The following is a 17,641-nucleotide window of genomic DNA, read 5'->3' on the forward strand; positions in this document are numbered from 1 at the left end:
GCGGAGATGAGCGGGATGTAACATCCCGCCCACCTCCTTCCGTCCGCATTGCCGGCGGGACGCAGGTAAGCTGTGTTCGTCGTCCCCAGGGTGTCACACGTAGCGATGTGTGCTGCCTCGGGAACGATGAACAACCGGCGCACAGAAGGAGGAACGACATTATGAAAATTAACGACGTGTCAACGAGCAACAATAAGGTGAGTATTTTTGCTCGTTAACAGTCGTTCGGAGATGTCACATGCTACGACATCTCTAACGATGCCGGATGTGCGTCACAAATTCCGTGACCCTGCCGACATATTGTTAGATATATCGTAGTGTGACGGGGCCTTTAATTGTTTGACCAAATATATTAGGGTAATTTTCAAGTTGATAGTTTTCTGCTGCCCCCGAAGGTTGGTAGAAATTTCCAAATGGCCCCCGGCAGAAAAAAGGTTCCCCACCCCTGCTTTAGAGCATGCAGTGGATTCTGACACTTCCAAAATGATAAATTGTTAATAAACTTGAAGAACATCTATATTCATTTAAAAAGAAGTTTACAGCAGATTTAACTCCTTTGGACAGATGAATATAAACTGGTAGAATATACCAACTTCCTCCCCAGAGAGTGAGATGAAAGGTCCACACATAATTACATAATGTCCTCGCTATTTCAGGATTTACAGGCCGTACACTGTAATTATTTGGGCTTTTTTGGTACAATTCCTGTTTGGAAGTGGAGTTTTATAGGTCTTTTCTCTGGATATTCTACTATGGATACTATTGAAGATCCCAGGTGCAAAGGATATGATGTAAACACCTCCAAAAGTCTTAAATGAGCTGTCCACTACTTCGACAACAACTTCTCATTCCCCTTTAACCCTTTCGTGCCGGCGCCTGTTTTTCCTTCATGACCGGGACAGTTTTTTTTTTTCTGACAGGTTATAACTCTGGAGCGCTTTAACCCCTTCATGACCATGGACGGATATATAACGTCATGGAGCATGTCCCGTTAAGCCCCGCCCCCTGCCGCGGGCAGGCGTCGGGGATCGGCGCACATATCAGCTGTTATCAACAGCTGACATGTGTGCCTACATGTTCCGAGTGGAATCGCATTCCACCCGGAACATTAACCCTTTACATCTCGCTGCCAAAGTCTGGCAGCGAGATGTATATGCGTGCGGCCATGTTTTTTACTTACCGCCGCCCCCACCGGAAGTCACGTGAGTGATCACGTGACTTTCGGGGGTTGCCATCGTAGCACAGGGTCATGTGATGATGCCTGCAGCTATGACGTTTTACTTTTGTTTTCACCCGGCCGGGAGCAGGGTGAAAACAAAAGTGACTGAATCTGCTGTTTACAGCTGTATAGCTGTGATCAGCAGATAGATAATAGCGATCGGATTGCTGATCGCTATAGCCCCCTAGGGAGACTAGTAAAATAAAAAATAAGTAAAAAAAAAGTTTTAAAAAATAAAAAAAAAAAAAAAAACCTAAAAGTTCAAATCACCCCCCTTTCCCCCCATTGAAAATTAAAGGGTTAAAAAAAAAAAATATATACACATATTTGGTATCGCCGCGTTCAGAAATGCCAGATCTATCAAAATATAAAATCAATTAATCTGATTGGTAAACGGCGTAGTGGCAAAAAAAATTCCAAACGCCAAAATTACGTTTTTTGGTCGCCGCAAGTTTTACGCAAAATGCAATAACAGGCGATCAAAATGTAGCATCTGCGCAAAAATGGTACCATTAGAAATGTCAGCTCGAGACTCAAAAAGTAAGTCAACACTGAGCCATAGATCCCAAAAAATGAGAACGCTACGGGTTTCGGAAAATGACGCAAAACGTACGACACTTTTATTGGACAAACTTCTGAATTTTTTTTAACCCCTCAGATACAAGTAAACCTATACATGTTTGGTGTCTACAAACTCACACCTACCTCAGGCATCATACCCACACATCAGTTTTTACCATAAAGTGAACACGGTGAATAAAACATCCCAAAAACTATTGTGCCATCACACTTTTTTTGCAGTTTTTCCCCACTTGGAATTTTTTTGCTGCTTTCCAGTACACCATATGGTAAAACGTATGGTTTCATTTAAAAGTACAACTTGTCCCGCAAAAAACAAGTCCTCATATGGCAAGATTGACCGAAAAATAAAAAAGTTACGGCTCTCGGAAGAAGGGGAGCAAAAAACAAAAATGCAAAAACGGAAAGTGCCCCGGGGCGGAAGGGGTTAAAGGATACCAGTGATTCTGAGATAATGTTTTCATGACATACTGTACTGCAGGATAGTGGTAAAATAAAGACGATATCTTTTGCATTTATTTGTAAAAATATCGAAAATTTGGCAAAAATTTTGAAAATGTCATAATTTTCAAATTTTTCAATTTTATACATATTTTTTTTTTGCCTTCCTTTTTCCGAGAGCCGTAATTTTTTTATTTTCAGTCAATCTAGTCATGTGAGGGCTTGTTTTTTTGCGGAACGAGCTGTACTGCTAAATAAAACCATGAGTTTTACTATATAGTGTAGTGGAAAGCTGCAAAAAAAAAAGTGTGATTGCATGATTGTTTTTGAGATATTTTATTTACAGTGTTCACTATATGGTAAAACTGATGAATCGGTGTGATGCCTCAGGTCGGTGCGAGTTTGCAGACACCAAACATGAATAGGTTTACTTTTAACTAAAGGGTTACAAAACAATCAGAAGTTTGTCCAAAAAAAAGTGGCGTAGGTATTGCGCCATTTTCTGCGACCCGTAGCGATTTTATTTTTCAGGATCTATGGCTCAGTGACGGCTTATTTGTTGCTTCTCGAGCTTTCTGTTTTTTAACGGTACCATTTTTGCGCTGATGCTATGTTTTTATCGCCTGTTATTGCATTTTGCGCAAAATCTGTGGAGACTAAAAAACTTAATTTTGGCATTTGAAATTTTTTTGCCGCTATGCCATTTAACGATCAGTTTAATAGATTTCATATTTTGATAGATCGGGCATTTCTGAATGCGGCAATACCAAATGTGTGTATATTTTTAATTTTTTTAACCCTTTAATTTTCAATGGTGCGAATGGGGAGTGATTTGAACTTTTAGGTTTTTTTAATTTTTTTTTTTAATTTCTCAAAACTTTTTTTAAACTTTTTTTTTTTTTTTTTTTTTTTAAATTTACTAGTTACCCTAGGGGACTATAAGGATCAGCAGGCTGATCGCTCATTCATTTCTCTTGATCAGAGCGCCCTGCTCAGACCGGGGGAGAAATGATTATCTCTTGTAAGCTGCAGTACTCGGCTGCTTGTTACAGGACCTGAGTCATGTGAGCTACAGGAGTCATCGCATGACTCTGTGCTACCCTGACAACCTTCGGATCCACATGATCATGTCATGTGACTTCCAGTGGCGGCCTGTGAGTATGCGATGACCGCGAACGCCGTTAAAATGGCACTGTCATATCTTGACAGCGCCATTTAAGGGGTTAACAGGTACGGGTAGATAGCGATTTCACTCATACCTGCAAGGCACACATGTCAGCTGTACAAATCAGCTTACATGTGCGCAGATCCCCGCCTACAGCTGGCAGCAGCAGGTAGAGATTAACACTATGACCACAGGAACGTAATATTACTGCCTGCGGTCGTTAAGGGGTTAAACCAGAGAATTCTAGCACAGTAAATAGTTAATAAATAACATTTCCCACATGTCTACTTTACATCAGCACAATTGTTGCAACATAACTTTTTTTGTTATGAAGTTAGAAGGCTTCAGAGTTCATCAGCAATTTCTTATTTTTCAACAAAATTTACAAAGCTATTTTTTTTAGGGATCACATCACATTTGAAGTGACTTTTAGAGGCGTAGATATTAGGAAATACCCAAAAATTACACAATTGTACAAACTGTACCTCTCAACCTGCTCAAAACCACATCCAAGAAGTGTATTAACCATTCAGAGGCTTCACAGGAACTAAAGCAATGTGGAAGAAAAAAATGAAAATTGTACTTTTTCACACAAAAATGTTACTTTAGCCTCAAATGTTGCAGTTTCACAATGGTAACAGGAGACAATACACTAAAAAAAATATTGTGCTATTTCTCCTGAGTACACTGATACCCCATACGTGGGAGAAATTTACTATTTGGGCGCATGTCAGGGCTCTGAAGGGAAGGAGCGCCATTTGAAAATCACCCTGACGAAGGTGACCCATTAAAACGCGTGTCGGGACCTGGTGCCGACACAGCAGTTGTGCATCCTGACCTCAGGTAATCACCCTTCATCTCACACTGACATTGTTATGGTTCAAATCTGTGTGTGATTACCACTATTTGGTACCAGTATTGTCTTGTGCAAATGTGTCTCTATGCACTTGCACTTTCATTTGAACTTTGAGACTGACATATCTTTTGTCCTGATATTTTTGTTAGGCTGGAGTTACACTTGCGAGAGACTTGCACAAGTCTCTTATCGCATCACCCGGCATGGCTGCACACTCTGCTGACAGGAGCATGTCGGCTGCATGTATTTCTATGCAGTTGAGACGCTCCTGTCCGGAGAGTGTGCGGCCGGGCCGGGTGATGCGATAAGAGACTCATGCCAGTCTCTCGCAAGTGTGACTCTGGCCTTATAAATATTGTTGCACTATATTGCACTTTGTGTCTTCATTGAATCAGTATTGCACTTTTTATTTATTATTTATTTTTCTAAACTGTGTGGCTGCTACATCATATATATATATTTTATATACCTTTTCTGCTGTGCTGGTCCAATTTTTGGGTATATTTTTTCACTATTTTTCTCCCTTGCATAATTTTAGATTCTTGTTTCCTTGATGTTTAATAAACATGTATGGTTGTTATTACTAATATGTGGCTATGTTTGTGAATTGGTCCTAAATCCGATTTCAGCCTAGAGATGTATGTCAAATTTACTATATGGAATCCATAAGAATACAATAAACCGTTCATACCTAGATACTCTACTCCGAGTCTTTTGCAGGAATCTAGACAAGCTTGTATGGCTTCTTGATATCCGTAGTCCCCTGGCCACAGCTTAGTGGTGATGAACAGTTCTTCTCTCTTTACGCCACTTTCAGATATAGCTTTCCCAACCAATTCTTCATTGCCATATCGTTTAGCTGTATCGATGTGCCGAATACCACAAGATCTCAGGGCATAAAGCAGTGCCTTGTGGGAATATCCTCCATGATGAGACATCCCTAGGAAATAGATGCACATTTTTTTGAGTAAATTACAATGAACTCTTATTGTATCCTAGAGCCCCCAAGAGCCCCGGAATACACTCACAGGAGTCCAGGACTCCCACTCAAACAGGCTAATGCTTCCTAATCATCACATCTACTTTGTTTCTTAAGAGTGAAATGCTGGGAAAACTCTGATAATTTGTAAAACAGACAAATGAAAGTAATTTATCATGTAAGAGCTCTAAATTATTTTACAATTATTTACTCTGGTCTCTGCAGCTACCAGCTGATACTGCATCTCAAACAATTCCTACTTCTACTGGCTCTGTGCATTGAAGCATAGACAAAACTGCAAAAATGTCCTAAAACATCACTGCATAGGAGAGCAGTTGCACATAATTGTGCAGCTGAGAGAACGAGGAATCTTGTCAGACACAGCCGGACTCCACATAGAGAAGGCAAAGAGGGTTTATTAGCATCTTTGCCTTTTCAATTAATGTATATACAGAGCTGAACAAGAGCTGTGTTTGCAGTAATGGGAAGTGCTAGCTACGCGTCACCCTCTGGACCCAGTAGTCATCTGATTACTGGGTGTGCAGAGAAAACAGGGACTGCTGGGTCCTTGGAGACCAAGTAAGGCTGGTTTCACATCAGCGTTTTTTTGCCGACCGGCATCTTACAGGATCCGTTATCTGCTCAATGCAATGTCAATGGACTTGCGGCAACATGCGTTTGCATGCGTTTGCGTGCGGTAGTGTCAGGTTCCGGTAAGTTGCAGTTTTTTACCTTATATCAAAAACGCAACTTGTTTCGTTTTTCACCTCCGTCCAAAAACTGTAACTCACTGGATCCTGTACATTGCTGCAGAAGCTGCAATGTATTTCAATGGGCGCCGGATCCGGTTTTAACAGTTGCTGTTGTATGCTGCAGGAAGGATCCTGTTTGCTGTACAGAACATGACCTGAATATCACTCCCACTCACTCTCTCACTCACTCTCTCACTCACACACACTCACTCCCACACTCACACAGCACGCATCATCACAGCACAAACACCGGCACTACAGCCCCCATCATCACCGCACACGCAGGCATTACCTCAGTGACATCCCCGCTGACAGCGCGACTCCCTTCAGTTGCTGCGTGGAGCTGATAGTGAGCGGCGGTGTTCTACTGCCACTCCTGTAAGCTTCATGTAGCAGAGCTGATAGCGTCGTGGGACCTCTGTAGATTACGTTGGACCTGGAGGGGTATTTAGGGGTTTTAATAAAATGCTGAAAGAGGGTATTTTTTTTGTCTTTTATTCCAAATAAAGGATTTTCTTGGGTGTATGTGTTTATTTACTTTCACTTACGGGTTAATCATTGGGGGTGTCTCATAGACGCCTGCCATGATTAACCCCTTATTACCCCTTATTACCCCAATTGCCACCGCACCATGGCAATTCGGGATGAGCCGGGTAGAGTCCCGGGACTGACGCATCTAATGGATGCGGCAATTCCGGGCGGCTGCTGGCTGATATTTTTAGGCTGGGGGGCTCCCCATAACGTGGCGCTCCCCATCCTGAGAATACCAGCCTTCAGCCGTGTGGCTTTATCTTGGCTGGTATCAAAATTGGGGGGACCGCACCCCGTTTTTTTTTAATTATTTATTTTACTGCAAGATATAGACTCGCCCATCGGCTGCTGTGATTGGTTGCAGTGAGTCAGCTATCACTCAGCGTGGGGGCGTGTCTGACTGCAACCAATCATAGGCGCCGGTGGGCGGGGAAAACAGGGAATACGAGATTGAATAATGGGTGGCTGGCATTTTCAAATCAGGAGAAGCCGCCAGAGGAGTGTGACAGCCGTGCAGCGCAGCGCCGGTGATCGGTGAGTGGGTGAGAGAGAGTGAATGAGTCAGTGACACTCACTCTCTCACACTCTCACTCACTCACACTCACTCTCACACTCACTCACACAGAATCACTCTCACTCACTTACAGTCACTCATACACATACTCACTCTCACACACACTCTCACTCACACTTACACTCACTCACTCATTCTCACTCACTCTCACTCTGACTCACTCACATGCACATTCTCCCTCACACGCACACTCTCACACTTACACTCACTCACACACACTCACTCTTACTCATACTCTCTCACACTCACTCTCACTGACGCACACTTACACTCACACGCACACTCACACTCACTCACATGCACACTCTCACATGCACACTCTAACACTCACTCACCCTCACTCACACTAACACACTCGCTCTCTCTCTCATCCAGAGCTGCATCCACGCTGTCATGGCAGATTCAGCTCACTCCCGATCATGACTTTAATGCCCGCCCAGCCCTATTCAGCTCATTCCCGACCACATGACTCATAAACTGCAAGTCACAGGATCCAGTAAATAACACTTGCGTTTGCATGTGTTCAACATAAATTCAACAGGATCCAGTCACATGCAGTTCGCGTTTTTTTGCCTCAAGGCAAAAAACAACCGCTGATGTGAAACCAGCCTAAGCTTTGCTAACATGTAGGAGGCTGAAATACCCCTACAACTAGGGCTAAAGGCTCAGGCATAATGAAGCAACAAAATGAATTAAAAAGTGAAAATAAAATAAACTGAGCCCCTCTATATTATGAAAAAAAAGATGCAAAAGTAAATGAAAAATTAAACCAAATGGACCAAAAATACCCAAAACTGTGCAGGTCAAGAATGAGGGTAAATGTCTGAGTGCTGTTGTTTTTTTACAGATAGCAATTAGACCAGAAAATACAGTCAGGTGAGTGAGCTTTTGCCAGTAGCATGAGCAGAGTACATGCAGGAGATGGGCAGAGCAGGAAGTACGTGAGGTGCTTCTTCAACCAATAGCTGAAAAGCAGGAAGTGATGTCATTGAAGGAGGCAGCCATTTTGCTATTTTCCATTTGAGGGACCAAAGTGAGAAGATAACTGAGCTGGATAATACATTGTCCTATTTAGTTTATTTCATTAGAACTAAACAGTTATTCTACAGAGTAAGCACTTTTTGTCTTCTCTAAAAAGAAAAACTCTCTACTCTGAAGAACCCACCAAGCATCTGCTCATATCCCAGCTTCCTGGATCCTTGTTGGGAGGTGCTGACGTTGAAGGGGTTTTAAAGCAAAGAAAAAAATATCAGTCTATGTGCCTTGTTCATCCAGTGGCTGCTCCATCCCTTATCTCATCCTCCTCACTTTGGCTCCTGTGCTTGACATAGGACAGCCTGTGTCCATAGCTGTCGGCAAGGTTGTTTATCTAGCGGCTTACTCCAGTAACTACACCAGCCCTCGTATTTGTTATAGCCAAGGTGCAGACATAGAAGGAGGTGGGCTTAGCTACTGAAAAAGTATTCAACTGAACCTTATCACATGCTTACTTAGTGTTGTCCTGACAAAGGAAATGTGTCGCCCAGGGAAGGGGGTGCTCGGTACCGGGCGGTTGCAACAGAAATGTCACTTCTGGTGGCCGTTTCCCGGTCCCGTGCCCTGGGGATAATAAAAGGGGGTATTTACAGGGAATAATAGAGGTAATGTTCGTAACGACAGCTACGGGTTGCGGTTAAGAATGGTGAACCGCCGCTGCTCAACGTGGGTACTCCCAGGTATGGTAGTAGTGGCAGCTATGGTGGTAGGCCCTCCACAGGTAGGGCTCTGCCTGGGAGATGTATGGTGTATAATGATGGAGACCACACCAGGTTAACTTTAACAGTCTCTACTCACATGGACCCTCGGCCTGCTGGTTCCGGTCCCAAAAGTATCAGTGACACAGGATGCTCTGTCCCCGGAACTCTCTGTAGATTGAGTCCCCGTAGCATGGAGCGTTTGGGAACCCTGACTGTCCCTTTTGGGGTACAGTCTCCTTCTCCGTACGGCGGGCAGTGCGGACCCTGCGGGGAGGTAAGTGTCCGAACCCCGATCCTAGTTTACTGCTGATGCCCCCGGATTATTTGGTTCGATGAAGTCTGTGAAGGTGTCCTCACCGTGCAGGTATTTACCAAACCGTTTGAAACTTGACATTTGACCTAGGGCCCTGTGCCCCCCGGTCCCAGCGGTATCTCGGCACCTGTCCTGGCGATCTCTCTCCTGTGCCCCCGGGGTCACCGTTACACGGACCCAGCTCAGGCACGTCCGCACACCTCTCATGTGTGCTCCCCACTTCTCAGACTGCCACTGACTGACTGACCCCTCCCACCAGTCTGGCTATACCCAGGGACTCGTTCCCATGGTGACCATCCCCTTACATGGTTAACCCTATATGCCCAGTGTGGCGAGGAGAACTAGGATTTTAGGTGTGTGTTGGTGGAATCGGCACTGGTACTCCAGGTCCCAGGGGGTAGGTCCTGCATTCCCAAGAGGATGCAGTTCCTTGTAGTGCCCTGAGGTTCTCAGGGGCGCTACAGAAACACTGAACATTGGACCACAGGATTGGAAGAGCGGCAGCCGTGATGCAAGATGGAGTGAAACAAAAGTACAGGAGCACCAGGCCCACCAGGACTATATAAGCATGTTATAAAACTTACTACTGAAACCTTATTGACGGTATCTACATTTTTTTTTCCCCTGGAAATCCCTATAACAGCTTTAAAACCCGAATGCTTTACGTAAATGCACTATGTATGGCACTTTATGTACAACTTACTCTTGTATCAGTGAAATTGTGAACATATGGGTGAAGTGTGAGTGTGGTGTTGCTGCCAGTAAGAGGCCGAACAACACAAAAGGGAATTATGTAATTGTACCACTTCTATTCTTCCAGGCAGGTTCTCAGCAGCGAGAGATGGGCTCAGCTTGGTAGGATACAAGAGCTGCTGCTTCTCAGGGACTGGTTGTATAATGCCCAGAGAGGGATGAATGAAATGCATTCACAGACTCTGCCAATAGGCACAAACCCTTCTTGTGCACTAATGATTCTGGCAGAACATTCAGGGCAAGAAAACCTCTAATCCAGTGTCAACTTGTCAAGCGATGTGCAATGCTGGAATACTGACCCAACTCCACAGCATACCATATGGCAAAAATGACAAGAAAGGCTAGGTGCAGTTTATAAATCTTTTTGTAAAGGGAAAAAAAATGGAAACCCAAGTCCTGGATAACATTCTGATACAGACAGAAAGTAATGGACCTGTCTACAGTTTTCCACTACAGGTTAGAAAATCAAAGAATACATGTGCAGCATGGTGGCTCAGTGGTTAGCACTGCAGTCTTGCAGCGCTGGGGTCCTGGGTTCAAATCCCACCAAGGACAACATCTGTAAGGAGTAGAATCATAGAATGTTAGAGCTGGAAGGGACCTCCAGGGTCATCTGGCCACAGCAAGAGTCACAACATCACCCCACACAGATGGATGTCCAGTCTGTTTTTGAAGAGTTCCATTGAAGGGCATTTCACCACCTCTTGTGGGAGCCTGTTCCACTCATTGATCACCGTCACTGTCAAACAGTTTTCTATAATATCTAATCTATATCTTCTCCCATTCAATTTCATCCCATTGCTTCAAGTCTTTCCTTGTGCAAATGAGAATAGGGCTGAACCCTCTACAATTTGACAGCCTAGGTTTCAATGTTCTCCCCATATTTGGGTGGACTTCCTACAGTTGCTCCAGTTTCCTCCCAAACTTCAAACACATACTGATAGGGAATGTAGATTGTGAACCCTAATGGGAGTAGTGATGATCACATCTGTAAAGAGCCGTGGAATTAATGGCGGTATATAAGTGATTAAAAAATATCTAGAATATATCTTGTATTGTTGTCAGTTACACGCGACTGCTTAGGCTGCTTTCACATCAGTGTTTTTTTGCCAGTCAGGCAGTGTGGTCTGGAGTTTAGTTGAGTTCAGATCAGCTGACTCCAGTGTCGGCCAATTGTTCTGTGTCCCCTGCATCCATCACAGCGTGTGCGGGCTGTGAGTTCAGCTGAGTTTGGCCAGCACTGGAGTCAGCTAATCTGAACTCAGCTAGCAGAACAAGTAATCAGATCAGCTGACTCCAGTGTCGACGGATTACTTGTTCTGTGTCCCCTGCATTCATTGCAGCGTGTGCAACCTGTGAGGTCAGCTGAGTTCAGATCAGCTGACTCCAGTGCAGGCCAAACTCAGCTGACCTCACAGCCCGCAAACGCTGCAATTGATGCAGGGAGACACAGAACAAGTAATCAGCCGACACTGGAGTCAGATGATCTGATTACCAGGTACAGCAGGCAGATACGGGCTTTCCCCAACCATCAGCTGCCTATTTGTACCCGTCTGGGAACCAAAAATATAGGGAAGCCCTTTTTTTTAATTATGTCACGAATTTCATGAAATAATAAAAAAAAAATGATGTGGGCTTCGTCCAATTTTTGTGTCCAGCCAGCTACAACTAGGCGGCTGAGGATTGAAATCCGCAGCGCAGGGTAGCCCAAGCTTTCTGCCACCCCAGAAAATGGCGCTTTCATAGAAGCGCCATATTCTTGCGCTGTATCTAACTCTTCCAGTGGTCCTGGTGCCGGGTGGCATGCTGGGTAAAAAGGGGTTAATACCAGCTTTGTCTTACCAGCTGATATAAAGCCTGAGATTCTTAATGTCAGGCCAAGTTTGACGCAGCCATTAAGAATCTCCAATAAAGGGTTAAAAAAAGACATCACACAAAGAAAAATATTTTATTAAAAATAAATACACAGTACTTTATTAGAAATAAATACACAGACACATTTAGAGAATCCATCTTTATTAGTCCTTCTTACCCCCTCCACGATCCTGGTCTTCTTTCTTCTGTCTTCTTTCTTCAACTGATGCAGCTGCACTAGAAAACACGGGGGGAAACTGCCTTCTGAGCATGCTCAGTACTGAAAACAGGATCCTGCCTACCAGAATCTGGACATATAAAAAAATGTGTCAGAACCAAGAGATTGGACAATCTAATTCAAGAAATTTTATTTAAAGGGAACCTGTCAGGTCCAATATGCACTCAGAACCACGAGCAGTTCTGGGTGCATATTGCTAATCCCTGCCTAACCGTCCCAGACTCAATTTTATGGGAAAAGAATCAGAAAACCTGTATTTTATTCAATTAACCCTCTGGTATTTGTATAAATAAGTCCAGTGGGCGGTCCTACCCAGTGACTGTGCATGCAGAGATAACTGTCAGTCACTAGGTGGACCACCTACTGGACTTATCCATACAAATACCAGGGATTTCAAGGAAAAAAGTATCCTGAATCTTCTCCAACAAACCTATACATTCTTCCCGCCTCGACTACTGCAACCTCCTGCTCTGTGGCCTCCCTTCCAACACTCTTGCACCCCTCCAATCTATCCTAAACTCTGCAGCCTGCTTAATCCACCTCTCCCCTCGCTAATCCCCAGCCCCGCCACTCTGCCAATCCCTTCACTGACTTCCCATTGCCCAAAGACTCCAGTTCAAAACACTAACCATGACCTACAAAGCCATCCACAACCTATCTCCTCCTTACATCTGTGACCTAGTCTCCCGGTACTTACCCGCACACAACCTTCGATCCTCACAAGATCTCCTCCTCTACTCCACTCTTATCTCCTCTTCCCACAATCGAATACAAGATTTCTCCCGTGCCTCCCCCATACTCTGGATCGCTCTACCTCAGCATATCAGACTCTCTCCTATTGTGGAAAGCTTCAAGAGGAACCTAAAGACCCACCTCTTCCAACAAGCCTACATCCTACAATAACCCTCAGTCCAGTACACCCCTGCGCAACCAGCTCTGTCCTCACCTACTGTACCATCACCCATTCCCTGTAGACTGTGAGCCCTCGCGGGCAGGGTCCTTTCTCCTCCTATACCAGTCTGTTTTGTATTGTTAATGATTGATGTACTTCTTTTTATGTATACCCTTTTCACTTGTAAAGTGCCATGTAATAAATGGCGCTATAATAATAATAAATAATAATAATAATAATTCTTCTCAGTTTTATCTCTATTTTATACTGTCCACAGATCGGACTGCATATACAACCTTTCATGGAGGAGCCATAAGGAGTAATATAGAAATCACTATAAGATATGATGTTTAGCATCTGCCATTCAGGTGCGTCCGTGTCCTCACTGTTTCTCGGTACTGACGTGGACTGCAGATGCCTATCTTCTTTGATCTGCTATATTATTATTTTGTAACTATATATTTAACCATTTCACACTGACATTCTGCTTAATATTATCAATTTTAATGCTGTAGGGATAAAGTGATTACTAAGGTGTGTTTCACCATGATGAAGGCAGAAGATGAGGTGTAAAGAATTCAGCTATTTCACAGCATTTCACACACAAGCATCAGCCATAAACCTCTAATGCTTTCCAAAGGCGATGTGAGAGGTTGCCTTTCTTCCTTCCATTCCCACCAATTTTCAGACTAGCCTTCACCCCAGCCAAATTGTTCTCAGATGCACGGATCCCAGAGGTCTCCTTGGAAACGGGTGAAAAGAGACCGCTTTCTTCCATTGAAATCCAGGGCAACCGAGGGGCTGGGGGGGCTCCTGACACAAATCAATTGCGATTTCTAGGGTCACTGAACTCATTTTAGTGAGTATAATATGCCAGCCTGAGTGTGAAAGGGTTATATGTACTCACAAAGAGAGTCCCTCACCGACTTCAAAGACCCCTTCCTTTCTACCCAGCCCCCTTGTTCTTATATCCTATCCGCACTATAGCTATTGATACCCCAGAGTGGAGCGTTCCTTACCAGACATCCATCAGTGCAAACACTCAGAGGATGCAGAAAACACCACAAGTACCAGGAGTCAGGGGAGGAAATACGTTGTTTCTCCCATTGGACTAGCAGCGTATAGACAAATCAATATCCTGATGGAAAAAAAACACTTGACAATGCACAAAAAGATCCGTAGAGAAGTAAAACAATGATATACAAGGATCAGTATGAGCCCGGAATATCCACACATGAAAAGGCCTTAATATCGGCCCGGTATACTTCATTTATGTGTTTCTGCAGTGTAACAGCCTTGTTTTATGCAGGAGTCATTTATATGATTTTATTAGTGACTTTAGTAAGAAAATATAAAGTAAACATTTGTTTGCATTGATTTTCCTTTTTTTAATTTTTTATACTGTTCACATATCACTCTAAATAATCAAACACATTAATTCCAAAGGTTTTAACAGTTATTTGTACACCTAATAAGTCTGGCTATTTTGTTTAGGAGTGCTTGATCTTCAGACTTTTTGGATTATTTTTTCTCCTGGTTGAGATATTTATAGTATACAACAAAGTGAGTACACCCCTCACATTATTGTAAATATTTTATTACATATTTTCATGGGCAACACTGAAGATATGTACAGTAGTCAGTGTACGGCTTGTGTAACAGTGTGCATTTGGTGCCCAATAAATAACTCAACACACAGCCATTAATGTCTAAACCACTGGCATGGAAAGAGAGTACACCCCTAAGTGAAAATGACCAAACTGCGTCCAAAAGGTCAATATCTTGTAAGGCTACCATTATTTTCTAGCACTGCCTTATCTCTCTTGGACATGGATTTCACACGAGCAGCATGATTCTCTTCCATCCTCCATGACGACATCACAGAGCTGGTGGATGTGGCCCCACAGCTGCTCAATAGGGTTTAGGTCTGGAGACATGCTTGGCCAGTCCAGTAGCTTTACCCTCATTCTTTAGCAAGGCAGTGGTCATCTTGGAGATGTGTTTGGGGTCGTTATGTTCGAATAATGTCGAGCGTCCCAGTTTCTGAAGGGACGAGACCATGCTCTGCTTTAGTTTGTCACAGTACATGTTGCATTCATGGTTCCCTTAATGAACTGTAGCTCCCCACAGCTGGCAGCACTCATGCAGCCACAAACCATGACACTCCCACCACCATGCTTGACTGTAGGCATGACACACTTGCCTTTGTGCTCCTCACACCATCTGGACCAAAAAATTTTATTTTGATCTCATCAGACTACAGGACATGGTTCCAGTAATCTTTAGTCTGCTTGTCTTCAACAAACTGTGTGCTTTCTTGTGCATCTTCTTTAGAAGAGGCTTCCTTCCGAGACGAGTCATACAGACCAATTTGATGCAGAGTGTGGTGTATGGTCTGAGCACTGACAGGCGGACCCCCCACCCCTGTAACCTCTGCCGTAATGCTGGCAGCACTCATATGTCTATTTTGAAAAGACAACCTCTAGATATGATGCTGAGCAAGTGCATTCAACAACTTTGGTTGACCGTGGTGAGAGTGGAATCTCTAATCTGCTGTATGGTCTTGGCCACTGTGCTGCAGCTCAGTGTCATGGTGTTAGCAATCTTCTTATAGCCTAGGCCAGTGATGGAGAACCTATGGCACGCGTGCCACCAGGGGCACGCAGAGCCCATTCTGCTGGCACGCGTGCTGTCGCCTGATCCTGCCACTTTGATCTGCTGGTGCAGTCATGCCGGCAGATCATAGCTGTGTTGGAGCGGAGGAGACATTTCTCCTCGCTCTGACACTCCTCCTCCCCCAGGCCACAGGTCTGTTGCCTAGGAGACGGAGGAGCGTCAGCGAGCGGCACCGCCGTAATGACGTCTTCTGGCCGCGTGGGAACTGAGGACCCAGCGGTGCGCAGCGGGGGAGCGTGTGCAGAAAGGTAAGTTGTGTGTTGCTTTTTTTTTTTACTACTCGTGTGCGGCTGTGCCAAGGTGGGGATGGGGGGGCAGCGCCAGCATGGGGTGGGGGAGAACACACATGCCAGCATGGGGTGGGGGAACGCACATGCCAGCATGGGGTGGGGGAACGCACATGCCAGCATGGGGTGGGGGAACGCACATACCAGCATGGGGTGGGGGAGGGGGAACGCACATGCCAGCATGGGGGGGAACGCACATGCCAGTATGGGGTTGGCGGTGGGGGAACGCACATGCCAGCATGGGGTGGGGGAACGCACAGGCCAGCATGGGGTGGGGGAACACACATGCCAGCATGGGTGGAACACACATGCCAGCATGGGGGGGGGGAACACATGACAGCATGGGGGGGGGACATGCATGCCAGGATGGGGAAACATGCATGCCAGGATGGGGAAACATGCATGGCAGGATGGGGAAACATGCATGGCAGGATGGGGAAACATGCATGGCAGGATGGGGAAACATGCATGGCAGGATGGGGAAACATGCATAGCAGGATGGGGAAAACATACATGCCAGGATGGAGGAAACATACATGCCAGGATGTGGAAAACATGCATGGCAGGATGGGGAAACATGCATGGCAGGATGGGGAAACATGCATAGCAGGATGGGGAAAACATACATGCCAGGATGGAGGAAACATACATGCCAGGATGTGGAAAACATGCATGGCAGGATGGGGAAAACATGCATGGCAGGATGGGGAAACATGCATGCCAGGATGGGGAAAACATACATGCCAGGATGGGGAAACATGCATGGCAGGATGGGGAAACATGCATGCCAGGATGGAGGAAACATGCATGGCAGGATGGGGAAAACATGCTACGATAGGGTACATTTACCAGGAAGGGGAACATTTACCAGGAAGGGGTACATGCTAGGAAGGGGGACATATACCTGGATGGGGGTAAATTTACCTGGATGGGGGTACATTAACCAGGATTGGGAACAATTACCAGGATGGAGGACATTTACCAGGAATGGGGTACATGCCGGGATGGGGTAACATTTACAAGGATGGGCAATATGTCAGGATGGGGCACATTTGCCAGCATGGGGGAACATGCCAGAATAAGGTACATTTACCAGGATGAGGTATATTTACCAGGATGGGGCCATGATGGGGACAAATATACCAGAATGTAGGAAATATATCAGACTCTCTCCTACCATGGAAAGCTTCAAGAGGAACCTCAAGACCCACCTCTTCCAACAAGCCTACAACCTACAATAGCCCTCAGTCCAGTAGACCACTGCGCAACCAGCTCTGTCCTCACCTATTGTACCATCACCCATCCCTTGTAGACTGTGAGCCCTCACAGGCAGGGTCCTCTCCCCTCCTGTACCAGTCTGTTTTGTACTGTTAATGATTGTTGTACGTATACCCTCTTTCACTTGTAAAGCGCCATGGAATAAATGGCGCTATAATAATAAATAATAATAATAAATATATATATATCAGGATGGGACACATGTTTACCAGGAAGTGGCCAGGAAGGGGACATAACTACACAATGAAGGGGAGAGGAGCAACTCGTACGTCTTTATGGGATTTCAAGATGTTCAGACTTTGAAATATAGATGTGGATTACAGGGTGACATCTGATTGCATTCCAGGCTAAAATCTCTGTCTAATATGCTGCAATTTTTTCCAGAAAGATCAACTGCTGTGTCTGGAAAGGGCAGGGGTTCAGCTTCAATGTGTGGTAAGCATGAGCGTGATACCCCCTGCTGAAGAGAAGACTGCAAAGGTAAGGTTACAATCAATTATTTACATAATAGGATTGGT

At 44.7% G+C, this 17,641-nt stretch overlaps 1 protein-coding gene across 2 annotated transcripts in view; it reads right to left on the bottom strand.

The window, feature by feature from the left end:
• LOC142250124 (glyoxal reductase-like) overlaps nt 1-17,641 on the bottom strand; it is a 244,615-nt gene that overhangs the window by 177,719 nt on the left and 49,255 nt on the right. For both annotated transcript variants that reach the window (XM_075322213.1, XM_075322214.1), the window contains exon 3: nt 4,952-5,200. In XM_075322213.1, the coding sequence (XP_075178328.1) occupies nt 4,952-5,200 (249 nt within the window). The remainder of the gene's footprint in view (nt 1-4,951; nt 5,201-17,641) is intronic.

Source organism: Anomaloglossus baeobatrachus, chromosome 8 (genome assembly GCF_048569485.1).
Source record: "Anomaloglossus baeobatrachus isolate aAnoBae1 chromosome 8, aAnoBae1.hap1, whole genome shotgun sequence".
Lineage (NCBI taxonomy): Eukaryota > Metazoa > Chordata > Amphibia > Anura > Aromobatidae > Anomaloglossus > Anomaloglossus baeobatrachus.